At 31.7% G+C, this 18,897-nt stretch overlaps 3 protein-coding genes across 4 annotated transcripts; all 3 read right to left on the bottom strand.

The window, feature by feature from the left end:
- Positions 1-706: 706 nt before the first annotated feature.
- On the bottom strand, positions 707-5,698 carry LOC110629813 (DNA repair endonuclease UVH1). 2 transcript variants are annotated; one of them, XM_021776967.2, is made up of 9 exons: positions 4,720-5,698; positions 4,336-4,559; positions 4,149-4,234; positions 3,750-3,911; positions 2,433-3,245; positions 1,982-2,092; positions 1,636-1,896; positions 1,336-1,559; positions 707-1,031 (listed from the first exon to the last, which is right to left on the bottom strand). In XM_021776967.2, exons 1-9 carry the CDS (start codon positions 5,589-5,591, stop codon positions 821-823), a joined length of 2,964 nt encoding a protein of 987 aa, XP_021632659.1. In that variant the 5' UTR covers positions 5,592-5,698; the 3' UTR covers positions 707-820. The 2 variants fall into 2 exon arrangements, with proteins under 2 accessions (XP_021632659.1, XP_021632651.1); XM_021776959.2 differs by having other exon boundaries at positions 4,149-4,237; positions 4,720-5,697.
- Positions 5,699-6,720: 1,022 nt separating this feature from the next.
- Positions 6,721-10,066, bottom strand: LOC110629845. The gene is made up of 5 exons (XM_021777011.2): positions 9,523-10,066; positions 9,071-9,169; positions 8,461-8,505; positions 7,600-7,737; positions 6,721-7,419 (listed from the first exon to the last, which is right to left on the bottom strand). Exons 1-5 carry the CDS (start codon positions 9,904-9,906, stop codon positions 7,057-7,059), a joined length of 1,029 nt encoding a protein of 342 aa, XP_021632703.1. The 5' UTR covers positions 9,907-10,066; the 3' UTR covers positions 6,721-7,056.
- Positions 10,067-14,945: 4,879 nt separating this feature from the next.
- LOC110626184 lies at positions 14,946-15,577 on the bottom strand. Its single transcript, XM_021771970.2, has 2 exons — positions 15,218-15,577; positions 14,946-15,109 (listed from the first exon to the last, which is right to left on the bottom strand). The coding sequence occupies exons 1-2, from the start codon at positions 15,558-15,560 to the stop codon at positions 15,093-15,095; spliced, it is 360 nt and encodes a 119-aa protein (XP_021627662.1). The 5' UTR covers positions 15,561-15,577; the 3' UTR covers positions 14,946-15,092.
- Between the last annotated feature and the right edge of the window lie 3,320 nt (positions 15,578-18,897).

An 18,897-nucleotide genomic window follows, 5' to 3' on the forward strand; every position in this document is an offset into this window, starting at 1 on the left:
AATTTATTAATAATAAAATTATATTTTATAATTTAAAAAATTATTTACTATTTCATATTTTTTCAAAATTTTTAAATTAATTAAAAATGATGCTTTATTATTAAAAAATAATATTATATTAACCCTAAATATAAAATTTAGGATATATTTAATAAAAAAATTTAAATTAAACTCATTTGGCTCTTAAGAAAAATCCAAAAACTTAATAAACTTATTTCCAATATAAGTTTATACAAATATGAATAAATTCCAGGATCAAAAGAAATGCTCCATTCATATCAGCTTCGTTTTAAAAATTCATTTGCAAGCTCAATTTGCAAAATTTATCTGTAAAAATTAAAATGACTAGTCTCTGACACAATGATCACCCTGCAAAAATTTATCCTCTAATGTTAATAACTCGTTCAATATGCGCTGAAGGTATAAGGTCGCTTGTTAATTTTGCACGGAAATAAAAGCCCTTTCGCTGACGGGCAGCAGCCTGACGCGACGCCACATCCGTTTGTCAGTTGTCAACTGTATTGGTTAGTCAGTTGTTACAGTTAAAAAAATTAATTTTTTTTTTTTAAAAGGAGAAGAATATTTTTGAGGTTTCCCCTCGTTTTATTAATGTTGGTTGTTACACTGACTATGGATTGACCCAAAAAATGGAAAATATATAGAAGGGAAAGCTCAGATTTCCATGCAAAGAAACAAGATGAGAATATATCGAAATAATCAGCTCAATTAAGAAAAACAATTCTACAGCAACAATGAAGCTCACGGGTGTCTGACTAACACACCAATCAATAAATTAGGCACAATTTCTGTACCACTGGAATTATAACAAGGTTGGATACTTGGCGTCAAGGAAGTCTCTGAGAGTTCGAGCAGCCTTCTGACCACCCATTAGTTCTGTTAGTCTCTCCACAGGAAGAAGAGCAAGTTCAGATAAGCTTTTACACCCATCCATTATAGCCCTGTAGTTGGAATCTGTCACTCCTGGGAGACGTCTTAAAAACTCCACTGCAGATGTATTGTAGTTCTCAGCTCTGCGATTGATTAAATATTAGCACACAAAATAACATAGTAAAAACAGTAACGGAACTACTGAACTTTGCACCCAGAGGCCAGGTGCAATTCCATGTTTTTTCAGAGAATTCAACCACTAGGTCCATTGTCAAATGCAAAATTAACTAATGGCCATTGTGGCTTTTATCCGACCAGGTACATCCAGCCAAAAAGCACAAGGATACATCAAGCTAAACAAAAGTAGCAATTATCTCTCCATCTTCCCTCAAAGCATCACAATGCAAAATTTTAATGCAAGAAAGAAAAATAGCAGTATCATCTTACCTCACATCATTTTCCACAATCCCCTCTTCTGATGGGACACCAATTCTGATTGACTTTGCCTCATCAGGTTCGTCCTGATTTGCCTTAAGTGAAGCAAATATTTCAGCAGTAGCATGCAAACTACGAGACCAGATGATTCGCAAGCGTGGAAAGTGCATAACAAGCAAAGAGAGCTTGGATATGATACTAGTTGGCGTGACATCCTCACCAATATCACTTGCTGACTGCAAATTTAATATCCAATTAATAAAGCTACAAAACCAACCATAGAGACCTTATCTTAGATGTAACTAAGTTTACCTGAAACGAAAAGCATTTGTCTTGTGAAAACTCAATCAGAAGAACAGGTATTCTATAATAGCAGACCATTGTTTCCACTTGGTGGTAAAGGCGGCCTGATGTGAAGCTCATAAAAAGATCTTGAATACTCTTTCTCTCCACACATATTAATGGAGAGAGGATATAATCCCCTACTTCCAAGGTCACTGGTATGATACGCATCCCTTTCTGGTGGAGAACATTTGGAAGGCTGCTCATGAATTCCCTCATGTCCACTATGACCTGAAAGGGCAGAAATCTCTAAATAATAATTTGTAGAAGAAATGAAGAGAGAAAATCTTAGGGAAGGTCCATAATGTGATGGCACCTGCATTTCCTTCTCAACTTCCTTTCTTCCACCAGCCCTTCTGGTTATTGAATTTTGGGAACTAGAAGGCTGCGACTCCATAGAAGAATTCAATCCCAGGCTATTCGCATTCTTCTCCAATATCAAGTGAAAACCACCAATAAAATAGAGATTAGTAGATAGCATAGGTGTAAAAATTAAAAAACAGAACACTACACTAAGTATTCCTCTTTTAATCCCTCATTGAAGAAAGAAAAAAAAATCTTCCCATAATATTACAAACAGCTGAATCTCAAACGCTATGATCTCAAAAAAAAAAATGCATCTTTTTCTCCTTCAATAGGCTTGTGAAAAGTCGTCTAATTATGTTGACGAAACCCAGTAAATCACAACTCTAATATTTTTTACATTTTTGTAGGATGAACAATATGAATTTACCTAGAATGCATTAGAAAAGTCATGAATAACATACCTGATCAACTGGGATCATCATCAAAGATTTCTGTCTAATCAATGATTCAAATGCTCCATTTTCCCTGCTAATGCTTGCCTCAAACTTTTGGACCTCAGTAGAATCTTCATAGAAAAGAAAATAAACTTTCAAATTCTTTGAGGGATTTTCAGCCTTATAGACTTCGATTTCTCGAACAAATGTCATGTCTGGATGGTAAACAATAATTACAGAAGGCTTTAAAATGTCAAGTATAGGCTGATCACTTTCTTGAGCATAAAAGTACACAGGAGGTATTTGCTTCACATTGCTGTATGAAAAACCAGGCTGTTGAGTATGCCTCCGAAGAATCTCCCGTGCCCCCTTCAATTTGTTTTCAGGATAACCATCTGTAACAGCTGAATCATTATCAGCTGTTTGGCCTTTATGCTCTGAACTAGATATTTCAGGCTTATCACTTGCTGCCACTTTGTTATTGGCATCATCAACTTTATTTCCAGAATTCTGAGCATTTTTTCTTTGACCTCTTTTATTCTGACCTTTTCCCCTTCCTTTTTGACGTTTGCTGTCAACAAGAACCTGTGGCTCATCTTCAACAATATAATCCCTCCTGCATTGATTTCTTATTTCTGATGCTGCTGCGAACAGGGCATCATGCTCCAGCTTGTTTACACTCGTAGGTTCTGCATTGTGTGTGGCTGTAACAGGAACAACTCCATCAAGAATGCCAAATCCCTTTGATTCCCTCGGTTTAGGTTTCTTTTTCTGAGGCATTGGCAAACCACGCAATTCTACTTTGCTCAACAAGTACTTCTGCCATTCTTCTCGCAATACCTTCAAAAGAAAACATGCATGAATTGGTTACATATAATTTTTTATTATATAGGTCCATTGTTGTTGAAATAACTACTTTTAGTTTAGATGGGACTCTAACTGAGTTGATGCCTATGCATATGTTTTAATATGTCTCTTGGCTTCCTGTGACGCCCAACTTTGCAAATGACAAGGAAAAGATTGCCATCAATTTTGCAACCTAGCATCAGACTGTAATCAAAACTACCTATATCTCAGTAAAATACCAAAGTGTTGGAACTCGCTTCTGAAATGGAAAGTAACATGCAATGGCATGAGCTGCCACAGATTGGCTAAGCCATAAAGAATGGTGTTAACTAAGCACTAATCCATGCTCTAGCTTATGGCTGTTCGAAAATAAAGCAAACTATCTAACCCGAGTGAAAAATTTTGTTTTTGCATGCTTCATGAAGGTTTAGACTTGCTCCAAATAAAGGACAAAAATTTAGAAAAGAAAGTTTTAAGGAAAAAGTGGAAATTAAAAACCTTCTGGGGGCCATTTGCGATGAAATCTTCAAGCTGCATGCATGAGCATTCATCTTTGCATGCCACTACAACAATACCACTATCAACCTCTTCACTTTCAACTAGGTCTTCTCTCGGTAAGGCCTGCTTTTGTCTTTCTTCCTCTATCTCCTCAAGAATCTCCTGTAATAAAATTATCACCTCTAAAATAAACCTAAAAGGTCCATACTAGATTATATCATTTATTTTTCACCAGAAATTTTAATTTAAAACAATGATATGCACTTGGATAACCAGAAAACAAAATGACAAGTGAAAAGGTCAGTCTCGATCACTATAGATCAATAGCTTGCAAATATATTATGGTAGCAAACAGATGTAACAATAAGCTAACAAAGAAAATGTCACTCACTCACTCACACGTAACACCTTCCACTTTGGTGCTGCCTCCAAAACCTCCTCTAATATAACCCCGCCATTTTTTCCAGTGGATGAAGCACCATCAACTACTAAATAGTAAATAAGCATGCAAACAAGAGTTAAAGGTAATGCCACAGAAGAGCTTGCCAAATGGTCAAAATCAGAAAAGAGAATAATATGCCCTCACCTTTTTCCTCGTTATCATCATCCCTCTTTAGTTTCCTCTTCTTGCCGGAAGTGCTCTTACTTGGCTCATTTACTTTTGCATCATTTGACCTTGCCAAACGATAGACACGCTTCTTTGCATAGTCAAATATCTTAAAGCTGGACTCTGCAAAAATCCAAACAGACCGGAAACTCTCTGACACCCTAAGCGTATCCAAATATTTCAAATAACTCACTGCATCATACCTACCCAAATCATATATCAAAATTAATTCACAGAATTCATAATTAGTGTATGTTCATTAGGGAACTACCAATCAAAACAAATCAATTCAGTAAACCCACTATTAACCCATCAATCAAAAAGCAAAACATTCTTCACCCAATAGTTAAGTACAAGCTTTACCTAACAAGATAATCCAGCAACTTTCTCAAGGTCTTCAAATCCGAAACCAGTTGCTTAGTCTTCTTCCCCAAGATATGCCAAATGGGATCCAACTGCCTCCTCACTATCTCATCAAACGACTTAAACAACCCATTCTCCACTGTCAAATCCTCGACGTCAACTTTGTTGGTCTTTCTGATCTCTTTCAAACACGCATCCATAACTTCCACAATGGCCTTCTGTATCCCCACCATGTACTTAGTCATTGGAACCCTCACATCAACCACCTCCGGCGGGGCTCTCTCCAGCTCCTCGGATACGTAAACCTGAAACCTGGGCCAAAGGTGCAGTTTTTTTATATAAAGAGACTTCAGTATCCTTTCAGTCTTCGAAAATCCCGCCACCATAGCTTGCGGCTTGTCGGTGAAGGCACGGATGTAAATAGACTGAGTTAGGGTTTTGACGATTCGAGCTATGAAAGCTTCAGTCGAGGTTTCAGAGAGAGAGTGGACATTAAGAAGAATCAGTCCCGATAGGCTAGTAACGGGGATTTTGTTAGTTAGAAGGTCAACGATGAGAATTCTTGGAGTGATGAAACAAATTTGACCGGAGGAGTAAAGGGACAGGCGGTAATGGGAGGGGAGCTCGGCGGTGATTTCAGTAATTTGGTGGTTTTCAGGGGAGTAGTGGTGGTGGGTTTTGAGGTGGTAGAGGATTTGGGATTTGAGGGAAGGAGAAGTGGAAAGGATGAGGAGAGTGCCTTGGGAGGGATGGTGGAGGAGGAGAAGAGAGGAAAGGAGTTTGGGAAGCGAAAGACCTGACGAAAGGATTACAAGTCCACCGGCGGGATCCTCTAGGAGGTCTGTGATTATGTGCTCGTGGAATTGGACCATGTTGGTCGGAATGGATAGTGATGACCGGAGAATGGCGGTGGCGGGAAGAAGGGGGGGATGGTGGTGGAGTTAAAAGATCGAGTATCGAGGAGTGGAGATAATGGAGGTTGGTTTGAACTTTGATGAGTTCAACTTCCAAACGACTGCGTTTTGAGGTAAACCACTAGTAGCTCAGTGTAGCTTATAAAAGTCAAGTATTTGGAACCTATTTTTTATCATTCAATTAAAATGTTCAACATATTCTCTAAAATCAAGCCATTTAGATATTTTTTAAATAAAATATTGATTAATATCTTTTATTCATAATTATATAGAATAAGGGTCTCTATTTTTGTCTGCCTGTGTTCCATTCTTAATGGTTTAGTCGACGGTCACGGCTGGTGGTACTGTTCGAGTTTCTAATGTTTTTTCGCTGTGTGTGGATGATCAAGGCTACTGTTAGTTGGTTAGTATGTTTGGGGTTATAGGTACTGTTTGTCTGTGGCTCTCACCAGTGCGTGTGGGACGGTATGCCAGTAGTAGGTCGGTGCGGCAGTGTTGGATTGATGTTACGGTTCTTCGGTGGTCTTGGATTGAGGCATGTTTTGTGGTGGGTTTGCCTTATGGGATCTAGGTTTGGGCTTGATTTCCTTTGTGGATTTTGTCTTTGTTTTTTACCAGTCCTTAGTCTACTAGGCCATGTTCAAATGCAAAAGAAATAGGAAAATGGGAAGAGTTGAACTTCAGACATTTCTTATTTCATTTAATTTTAATATAGTTTCCACCAGACTAAACCATGACGACTGAAAGATCCAAGCCATTAGCCCGTTACCAATATTTGGTTTGAAATGCTCACAGTGGATCCACTGAAAACAGCCGACTTAGAAAAAAAACAATTTTCTGGGATCAGTTTTGTGTTAATAAAATTTATTGTCAAAATTTAATTCCACATTACAATAGCATCATAAAGAATTAGGTAAAAAGAAATTGGTAAAAATTATATATATAGACTCTCTTTTTGAAATGACAAATACTAAATATTATACCTTTATTTAGTTTCACTAGTTAAATGTATGAATGCTTATTTTAAACAAATATATATGTAAATAATAAAAAAAACAATGTCTCAAAAAAAAAGGCAGAGGATCGCTGATGGCCAATCAACTGGTAAAGTACATAAACAAACGATGGACCAAAATTGAGTTCATAGTGTACAGTTGAGACTTGAGTTGAGAGAGCATAAACAAGCAAAACTCGAAGAAAGCCACATAAGAGGGAACGCCTGCATTCTTCAGCAACCATAAACCTTTTGGACAAGCACGTAAACAAGCAAACCTCAAACAAAACCAAATAAGATGGAACTTCTGTCTGCATATTTTCAGCAACCATATATCTTTTCAGTTCTGACTTCACTCTTGTATAAAGTTCTTGACAATTCATGTTGGTTCTTCTGAATGATAAAGAAAATTTTATACTGTAAATCTTTTCAATCTGATTGCTCTTTTGCTCCAAGTTCTCCATGACTTGTCTTGATTCTTCGGAACATCAAGGGAACATACTTTTCCAGGACAGTTACGTTAATGTTGTTCCAAACATCTGATTTGGTGGGGAGTTGAGCAATTTTCTCTGCAATTTTCATATCTTCTGGAAGAACAGAACCAAATACAGTATATGCTTTTTTCCATTCTTGGTGGTTGGCTAGGCTAATCAAGAATTCTGGGCCGGAACCAACCCAAGCAACTGAACCTCTTCTTATAGTTGGGCAAACTTCTTTTGGGATTTTCTTGAATGTTGTGCCTTGAGCTTCCAATGTTCCTTGGATCAAGGCAAAAGGAGGGCCATATGGAGCCTGAAATTTTGATAAAAGAAGCTTTTGGTTACGAAATGTAAAGAACGTAAAATAAATCAACAGAAATTACACGTTTGCTTTATATAAAATTGATGCCTCAAGTAATGCGGAACAAATTCTCATGTTCTATATCTTATGGAAAAGGAATGAGAACTTAAAAGAAAGTTGATAATCCCTTACATCTTTTATGTGGTTTCCTTCTGAATCCCAAAACTGGCCCCGGCTCTCTGCACGAAAAAATTGGCAACCAGCACAATGGTGCAATTCTAACAACTCAAGAATGTAAGCAACAGAATGTGGAGCACAATCAGGGAAGAGCTGCATCAAACCAAATTTTTGTAAGGAACCAAAATTGTTAAGATGTGATATTCCTAAATCCTCAGAAACAGAAGAAACCTAATAAAATAAAGAACATATTAAATGACTTGAAACCAGAGGAAAACAAACATGTTTGCATGCATAGAAAAGCATATGCAACTCATGGGGATACTATTTGTTTATTTGTGTAGTCAATTTTATCTCAAAAAATAAAGCTCTCATTTAGTGATAAGGATTCAGCATGTTCCTTCATGGTGATAGGGATGCCACAGTAATTGAATTCTTTTGCACAATGACCACTGAAAATGGCATGCCATAAACCAACGTTAACTCTTCTCAATCCGTAAGTCCATAGCAGGTTTAAAACCAAATTATTCCAGAAATCCAAAGGGGATGAATGGAACATGAATGCCACAATCAAATATGCATGTGTGTACAAATTGAATTCGGTCTTGTAGTTACAGTCACCAACATTCCTTTTAAAAGGTCATTATAGTATTTAGTTCATTGACTCTGACACTAATTAAAGAGCCAACAGTTAGCACACTACTTGGGACAGACATCTAACTGTGCTCTGAGGCTATGGTCTCTGGAATAATTAATATTGGAGGAACTTCCAAATGCACCCAACAATAATCAATGCCTAAAAGAAGGCAGCTTGTTTGATATATTTACAGCTATGTCAAATTAGGATCATATACCAGTCAAATGCATGGTACTTACTTTTATATGAAGAGTTCCATATTCTGTTTCCAAGCCAACAATGCCCTGAAGGGAGCAAATAAAAGCTAGAACGTCAATACTGTGAATTACTAATTTTAAATGGCAACAATCGAGAAGATGTTTTGCATAATGTACCAAAAAAATTGTAGCAATATTTGAATTTCTAAGGAGGCAGCGTTATGAATTTAAGTCCATAAGGGTAAAAAAGAAAGGAGAAGCTAATTAAGAAAAAAATTTAAAGAATGAATGGTGGAAGTTTGAATACTATATTCCACAACTGAATTCAACTTGGAGAGATGTCCATGTTATATTTAGACCTCGTGGACCAGCCAAAGAAGCCTCTGAATAGAGAGCTTCTCTCCTTTTTGGTGTGCCACAAGTTGCTGTAATTAAGGAAAAAGATCCAAGCTTGGTTGGTTTATGTAGATTGCAGTACTTATACTTGCACGTGAGAATAACTTGTCTGTGTGGTTTTGGCAGATTTCATTGAGAAGCTAAGCATCATTGCTTGTATTGAGCTAGGATTTGCTAGTGAATATTATATTTATTTTATGTGATTGATTACTTGATTAAAAACCTGACTGAAAAAATATCAACCAAACTTAGATACCTCTCCTTTTCCAAAGATGAGCCCTGAGGTCCAGCTGACTTTATCACCTGCTTCTTGCCGATCCGGGTTCATTGTGTCCTTCTGTTTCTTCAACCAACACTGGAGAAATGCAGTTGAGGTCAAACTACTAACTTAGTGAGCTTATAAATGCAGTAATTGAAACTATACAGAGAATCATCCAAATAAAGCTACAATAAAAATAAGGAAATGCAGGTACATCAAAACTATACTTGAATGAATGATTTTATCATGATGATTTCCTTAAAATAATGATCACCAAGCAAGGCCCAAAACCTTTGACAGCGTATAATCACAAAAGCCCCAGTGATAAATAATAAATCAGATCATCATTTCCAACCCAAAAGTAGAAATTCACATTATCAAAATAAAAAGAGGAAATTCAATTGAAGTCAATAAAATTCAACCAAGCAAGAAATAGAATGTAATCTAACCTCACCGAATTTAGATCCACAAGTCTCTTTATTCCCACAAAACACCCAAGTATCACACAAGCAAGGCCCATCATTGCCATGACACATAGCCTTGCAAGCCTCACAACACTCCCTAGAAGAATTGAACTTAAATTCTGAACCCCACTTCACAGCAGCCCCCCACAGCTCCAAATTATCAATCCCACTACAGCATCCACCATTATTATCCTCTGAACTCTCCTCTATCAATGCCAAAGACTTGGAGCCTGAATTTGTAAAGTTGACATTGGGATTAAGCACTAAGGACAGGATCGTATAGACCAAGGCACAGGAGATAAAACCCAGCAAAAGGAGGGCAAGAGAGGTGAAACGGGAAGCTTCTGGGTCGTTTGATCTCCGACCCATTTGAGATACTGGGATGGAGAGCAAAACCCAGATGAGGATAGCTTCAGATTGAAGATTGGAGGAGAGAGGAAAGAAGAGAATATTGGTTTGGTTTGGCGTTGACTGATAAGGCGGAGAGGACGAAGTGCAGCCATGGTGGCAAATTTTAAATAAAAAATTAAAAGAAAAGCGAGGCAGAGAGAGAAAGTTCAGTCAATTCTCAATGGTAATCTGTGGAATCTGAGGCAAGTTGATTAGATTTGTTGTCTTATGTGAAATTGACGGGGACGATATAAAACGACATCGTTTCAGAGAAATACTCACGTCTCCCATAAAAATAAAAAAATTCACTAGAAAATTATAATTTTATTAAATTTTAATCCTATTAACTTAAATTTTTTGTTGTAATGTACTCAATCGGAAGTCATAATTTTTAAAGATATTACAGAATCATACAACACAAAAATAATATATTATTACCAATATAATTACAACAGTTTTTATGTCTTAAGGATTTGCTCCTTAATTACTGACTTGAGAAAAGATTTTGATATTACTTCTTAATTTTATGATTATGCAATCTCAAAATTAGGGTTTTACAAATTGAAATCTTCTTAATTATTGAGGTGGTTAATCTCCCAATATGCTGTATAAAAAGGCATGCATGACAAGGGAGAAGATAGCAAAACAAAAGGCAAGTTTTGGGTTGTTGCTGTTGAAGAAGAGCAAAAGGCAGACATGGCAAAGAGAGATAGAAAGTACTATGATTTCATGGAAGAAGGTTTAAGTGAGCTAAATTTAGCATGGATGAGGGTTCCAGATATTTCAACCTATACTCCATCCCATAACTTCATTGAAAATGCCAATGGAAATGCTTTAACTACTCGTAATCAGCAACAGCCCCAACCTCAGCCTCAGAAACATACTGCTCAAAAATCCAACAAGAAGAATACCACTAAGGATACAAAATAATCTATGGAATTTATTTTATTGCGAGTTAGAGATTGATAAAAAAATTTTTCATTTATTGATTTTATTAACTTTATGCCAAGAAAATGAACGAGTTATACTCTATTGTGTAACTCGTCAATGCTATTTTAACTTATTAAGCTTATTCTATTAATTAAGTAATAATACGTCAATGGTATATTGAATCTATTCTATTAATTAATAATACATCAAAATTATAGACTTTTTCCTCTAATTTTAAGTTGATTTTTTTTATTTTTTAAATGTTTATTTATGTTGCTTCAAGGAGAATTATTCATTCTTGCATTTTCATGAGTTTAGTGATTGATTTTTGTTGCTGACATAAAATTTTATGAGATTTCGTTGAGTGTATGCATCTTTCGATTTAAAATTTAGTTGATTTTTTAAAATTTTAGAGAGATTTTATTATTAGTGAGGATTGAATGATATATATCATTATATCTTTAAATAGTATCACTTCTTTTTAGAATTAAAGAGAGAGATTTAAATCTTGATATCGATTTCGACATTCAATTAGGGTATTATTTCAATAATTTTATTGTGATAATCCCCACAGTTGTTGGAAAAAATAAAAAGGCGAGTTAAATTGTATTGTCGATAAGGTCCTGAAGGGCATTCAAGGGTCTTAGTCATGCGAGCAAGGAGATTTTAATCAAAACTGAAGCTCAAGTATTCCCCAATTACCTAATGCAAGTGTTTTTACTTCCTCTTGATATTGTGGACAGTATTGAGAAGGCCCTAAATCGGTTTTGGTGGAGATCTTCTAATGATAGTGGGATTCATTGGGCAACATGGCACCGTCTAGCTAGAAGTAAAGAGGAAGGAGGTCTAGGTTTTCATAGATTGAGGGATTTTAATGTTGTCTTTCTTGCTAAACAAGGGTGGAGAATTATGACGTACCTTGATACTTCAGTGTACTAAGGTTTATAAGGCTATATATTTTAAGAACACAGATTTTCTTAATGCTAAGCCTTGGTCTAATCTAAGTTTCATTTGGATGAGCATTAGAGCCTTTCAAGCTCTCCTTCGTCAAGGTTGTATTAGGATGATTGGTTCGGGGAGAGATACTTGTGTTTTTTCTGATCCTTGGGTTCCTAGTCTTCCTGATTATGTAATTTCTTCATCAAATACTTCTAGGATTGAGGATATTCAGGTGGATGATTTGAGATCTTTGGATGGTTTGTCTTGGGATCAGGAAGCTCTCACTAGTTTATTAACTCCTAATGAAGTTTTGGAGGTGTTGAAGATTCCAATTACTAGTATTCACAAACCTGATGGTTGGTATTGGATTAATGATTCTAAAAATTTATACAATGTTAAGAGTGGGCATAAGGTGTTGCTTTTAGCATTGCATAGGCCTGTTTTGATGGAAGCAGCCTTGTGGAAGTTTTTGTGGAAAATGGAGGTTCCCAAAAAAATCTCTAATCTGATTTGGCGAGCTTCTTCTAATCATTTGCCAGTGTTAATGAATTTGCGACAGCGAGGAGTTAATATTTCAGGTCAGTGTCCAATTTGTCATTTTAAAGAAGAAATTGTGTTTCATGCATTTTATCAGTGTGCTTTTGCTAGAGATGTTTGGTTTTGTAGTGATTATGTTTGGTATAGTACTTTAATTCCATGGGCTTTCTTGGCTTAAAGGTAGTGTTGACAAAGATAAATGAAGAATGGCTTTTTATATCATATGGGAACTGTGGTTTCATCGTAATGAGGTGGTTTGGAGTTTGAAACAGTCTCGGCCTGCTAGGCTTATTTCTCATGCTTGGCGTGGATTACAGGAATGGCTTTCAGCTCAACTGTTGGTTGATGGTGCTAATCGGAGAGGAGAGGTGCAGGTGGTTCAATGGTAGCTTCAACCAGTAGGTGTTTTTAAGTTAAATGTGGATGCAGCTTTTGATCTCAATTCTGCTTCTTCAGGGATTGGCTGGATTTTACGTGATCATCATGGCCTTTACATGGGAGGTATGAAGTTATTAGGTGTTTCCCACAATTCTTTGATAGCTGAAGCAATTGATGTTAGAGAAGCTTTGAGCTGGGTGAAGCAAAAGTTTGATGCTGCTACTATTGTAGTAGAAACTGATTTCCAGATTTTGGTCACTGCCTTAAAAGAGTTCTTATTAAGATTTGTCTTATTTTGGGTATTTGGTTATAGATATTAAAAGTTTAATGAGCCATATGTGCTCTTTATCTATTTGTTTTGGTAGAAAATCAATGAATCAAGTGGCTTATTCTCTAGTTAGAGCGGCTTTATTCATGACTGGTGCAGTCTATTGTGAGTTATGTCCTCTCTCTGTTTTATTTGGGAGATCTTGACTACGAATTATCTATCTATTTAATAATATGTCATTATTTATTAAAAAAAAAAGTAAATTTTAAAATTTAAAGAAATAAATTGAAATCATTTATATTTTGAGAATAAATATTAAAATTTCTTATTGAAATAAAAAATTAATATAATATAGACTTAAATTTTTTTTATATATTTTCTATTTAAAAAAAAAAAGAAATAGAATATTAAGCTTATAACTCACGTATACCAATTAACAACTATCTTAATTTAAAAATAGAGATCAAGTTGATAAAGTTTTTGAATTAGTCAAATAATAAAAAATTACTTCGTTCGATCTTAGTTTTTAATCATAGATTGACTTTGTAATTTTCCTACACGTTAAATTTAATAATAAAAAAAATTATTATTTAGTTTTTAATATGAAAAAACTGATTAATTAATATATTAATTTTAAAAAATATATTAAAATATTTTTAAAATTTTAAAAAATTTATTAATTAATAAATTTAATAATTTTACTATTAAATATTTCACTATTTTATTCATAAAATTTTAAATAATTTATTAATTAATTTATTAAATTTTTAAAATTTACTAATTAATTTTTTCATATCAGAATATTTTAAATTATTTTTATAATATTTAATAAATTAATTAATTAATAATTTTTTTAAAAAATCAACGGCATTCAATTATATTTTTCAAAATCAAAAAATCAATTAATGAATTTCATTTTACTATAAAAAAATAAATAGTATTTTTTTTAATAATAATCAAGAAAAAAACAACATACTCCTATAATAAATAATTGTATCAAATTATAAAATAGCATAACCCGTAAACCTAACTAAAAAAGAGCAAAAATCTTTAAAAATTAAGATATTAAATACAAATCTTTTTTCAAAATAACTTAGACTAATTTCATCATCATTGACATAAACCTCTACAAAAAAAAAAAAAAAAGAAAAGAAAAAAAGGAAAGAAAAGAAAAATGGTTTCCATGAGTGAGAAAAATCTATCTATGGCTACCTAAAGGAGAAAAAAAGTGAAGAGAAAAGGTAGAGAATAAGGAAGACATAAAAGGAATTTAAAAAAAAATTCAATAAATAGTCAATTAATTACCTTAGTAATAATTACTAGTCTATGTAATTGGAGGTTTTTTTTCATTATTTTTACAAAATCATTGAAAATTTTAAATTTTTAAAATATAAAAAATTTGAATTGGAGATATATGAAAATTATTATAAAAAAATTCAATTAAATTGAATTACTATAAAAAAAAATTGGAATTTATTCCAACCAGATAGTACAAATAGAAGTAAAAAAAAAAAATAGAAAAATTAAAATTTTTTATTTGGCATATAAATTAAAAACATTGTAGCTTCTCTTTAAGTGGAAATTAATTTTTTTAGGTAGAAAAAGTGGATTGAATTTTAATAAAACTTATTTACCCAAAAAATTTTAATAAACTTAATTGCTAGCATGCAAATTCATTCTATGATTTCAAGTGAATTTCATTAATGCTGTTTTTTCAACATCAATTGTATTTTTATCTTTTTTTTTTTTTTTCTAAACAAACATTCGTTCTTCTTCAATACATTAAAAAGAGATGACATAAAATTTAAAAATTAAAATAAAAAAAATTATAATAGAGATAAATACTAATGCTTCCACATCCATTATAGAAACAAGAACAAGTTGATCTCTATTACATCTATATCTTTCTTTCTTTTTTTTTTTTTTTGGGATAAATGTATTACATTATGTCTACTAGCAGCAATACTCAACAGAGAAATATGCCATGGATTTATAGAACCCATATTCTTATTCAAGTTACAGTACTATGCCCACAAAGCATTGAGCAAATGACTGAAGAAGGCATCAAGCAACCAGAAAATCAACCACATGAATCACACAGCAAACCCAGTTTTCATGGAACGGTGATACCTGCAAAAACAGATCGGGCAAGAAGAAGAACACAAGATAAGAAACAAGCAGCTTAAACAAATGAGAGTGGCAGAGAGTTGTAGAGAGGGATAAAGAGAGAGAGCTTACTGCCACACTTAGAATGGCGAGGAACCCTTCTGCCGCAGCCTTCAATGATTCGAATGGCACGGTTAACGTCAATAAGAGCAGCCACCTTAGGGGTGACATCTGGGCACACACACTCCATATGGGTAACTCTTATACGCTCACAACACTGAGGAGATGGAGGCCTCCCATACACTACTGGTTTGCAAGCATTCAGCCCAAGCCTCCTCTCTTCCTTGCACTGTGCAGCACTCAGATCTGCGCTTGCTGTTTTCACCTCCCATATGCTCATCGCGCCTGCAACCACTAGCACAATAACCAAGGAAGCTAGTGGCTGAGTTGCCTTCATGTTTGCCATACTACTCATCTTGCTATCATCTCAACTTGATGCCTATCTATATATAGTGGACAGACTTGGTGGGTAGTCTTTGTTTTGGTTTCAAAGTCTTTTAGTACTGTGGGTTTTTCGGATTCCATTGACTTCTGCAGATTAGGCCTTTGTCCACTAATCTAGTTACCTGTTTAATTTTTAATGGAATTTTTAATATGGAGAATTGACTTTGTTAAGTGGCGAATTGACTTTGTCGTTTTGCGATTATTTTTCCAATGGCAATGTCACCCACACTAGCTGAGGACCCTACACTTGGCCCGCCTTCCATTTGCAAAGCAAAGAAAATCATTTAAAGCTTTCAGAAATTATGGAATGTGCTTTTTTTTTTCCTAATATCCCATCAGCCACCATTTTGGACTTTTTTGCACATCAACAATAATTAATTTTATTTTTTTATAATATAAAAATTAATAATTATAAAAATTACAGTATGTATTTAATATAAATATTTTTAAATTTTAAATAATTTTTATATTCAACATTATCTTTAATTTATTAATTTAAATATTAAAATAACTCTTATACACATTAATCACTTTATATTTTTTTATTTATAAAATAATAATACAATTTTATTTCAATTATATCAATTTCATTTTTAATATAATCACTCATTGACTATATATTATTTAAAATATCTCAATGTGCTATTCATAATTATTTAATTATTTAATAAAATTAATATTTTTATTTTATATTAATAATAATATAATTAAAAAATTAATAAAAGTTTATAATTTCACTAAAATAATTATTTTTTAATTTATATGAAAAAATAAAATTAATGAAAATTATGGGATGGGAGTATTAACATTGTTATAAAAAAATAATATTAATATTATCAAATTGAAACGATTACGACTTTCAAGGCAACGAAGACGCAAATCATAGCTTGTTCGGCACGGGTCCGTGATTTATGTTCTTTCCACTGAGAAGAGCGTACTATTTTAATCCCGTACGAACTACTTATCAGAGGAATTGAGTATTTGATTTAAATTAAAAAAATTGATTAAATTAAATTAATTTAAAATTTTAATTTAATTTTTTATTTAATTTAATTTGATTTAAATTTTAATTTTAAAAATTTTAATTATTTTAATTTAATTTAATTTTAATTAAAAAAATTAAATAAATCAATTTATAATAATAATATGTTATTTTTAATAATATAGAGATTAAATTATATTAAAATTAAAATATTTTAATTAAATTTTAAAATATTAAAAATAAAGTATAAAAAAATAAAAAATTTATTAAAAATTTAAACCCATTAAACTAAATAGAATCGAATTAAATTAGATTAATTCAGTTCAATTTAATTTTTAATTAAAATTAATTCAATTCAATTTTTATAAATAATAAAAATTTAATTTTTAATTAATTTAATTTAATTTAATTTTAAACCAAACTAACCGAATAATTAACTAACCCATACCTTAATAAAAATAGTCTTTCTTTATCATTTAGCGGCCCGTGACCCACGCAAGCAAAACATTAAAATATTTGAAAATGATAACACACGATTCATTAAAATGATAATATCATTTTAAAATAGGATTTTCTATAATTGTTTTGTTTAAAATAAACTAAATTTACTTTATTATAAAAATATATTAAACTTTATGAAAATTGTATAATTTTTATTATAAATTTATATAAACTATTGTTTATTTTTATAATAATCATTTTATAAAAATATGTTAAATTAACGAAAATTGATGTTTCAAATATATAAATGTATTTTTATATAAATTAAAAATAATTTTATTATATTATTTATAAAAAGATATTATTTTTTATATTTTAAACTATTAAATTTTCTTATATCTTTGAGAATGTCAATATTTTTTTTATCAATTTAATAGTTTTTTCTTAAAATAATTACCTTATATCATTACTTATAAATTTATAAAATCTATATTACAAATATTATAGATTTTTATTTTTATTTTTATTTTTTAAGATATTGTGATGATATATTCTTTAATTTCATTAATATTATATATTTTCAATAATATCATTTGATTATGAAAAATTAATTCACTTTTAACGTAAAATATAAATTTTTTTATAAAATATGATTAATTTATGTGAGAAATTCATTTTTATTTTGTTAGCTATTTCGAAATTCAAACTGTTTGACCATAAAGTGTTGGGCTAATGAGAATTTTGGTTGAGTTCGATTTTTTTTTTTTTTTCTTGAAAAGTAGTTGGACTATGTTAAGAATTGATTTATTATTAAAGTTGGATTCGAATTTGATTAGTTTAATTTAAAATCTAAATTAAATGATTATCTATTAAAATTAAATTCATTACGCATAAAAAAATACATTCATTAAACTAGTCTTTGATTTAAATTAAAATTAACAAATTCTTCAAATTCAAATTAAACTTTTAAAAACCAAAAATTAAAAAAAATAAATCATTAACTTTAATTAATATAAAAAATTTATTAATTAGTTTTTATATTATAAAAAAATTTATTAGTTGAACTTTTATTAATTTAAAAAATATATTAATTTAAAAATATATATTATTGAACCATTCTTAATAATTACTTTATTATTTTAATTTTTGTGATTTAAAAAAATTTATTATTTGATCTCTTAGTTTTGTAAAAGGTCTATTAATTAATTTCTTAGTTTTGTAAAAGTTTTATTAATTAATTTCTTGGTGAGAGTATTTTAATTTTTTATAATATTTAAAAGTTAAAATTAATGATAGACTAATTAACAAATTTTGTAAATCAACATTTTAATATATATATATATATATATATATATATATATATATATATATATATATATATTAAATTACTAAATTTATATGCATAAAAATATAATATATGATGTTGTGAAGATTAATCGAGAATGTAGTTGAAATGGAGTTGTGTTACAATTGGTTGATACCCTTAGCTAATAGGCTGGTAATTTCGTGATTACGGGCGTAACGAGAATACGCTAAACTGTATTTGTTAACGTTAACTTCGTGTCGAGACTCACCCTAATCAGGGAGAGGCGAGTCATTGATGATGAACCGAGTGTTTAGGTGTCCGGATTTTTCTTTTCTTGGACTGGACTACATTTTTCACTTATTAGATATTGCCACCTGACGATTACAGTTTATAACTTACTTTATATGATCATTATGTAGTATGAGAGGTTATCTGTTGGTTTTTTATTTTTCAGATTTGAAGGTAACAATTTATCTTTTTGGTTATGTGGCACGACTTGAATAGCCTTTAATGCTTGCTATCTGACAAGACTATTTTTATCCAAGTCTAACTCGTTAAAAACTTTAAAATGAAAATGTT

Source organism: Manihot esculenta, chromosome 1 (assembly GCF_001659605.2).
Source record: "Manihot esculenta cultivar AM560-2 chromosome 1, M.esculenta_v8, whole genome shotgun sequence".
Classification (NCBI taxonomy): Eukaryota; Viridiplantae; Streptophyta; class Magnoliopsida; order Malpighiales; family Euphorbiaceae; genus Manihot; species Manihot esculenta.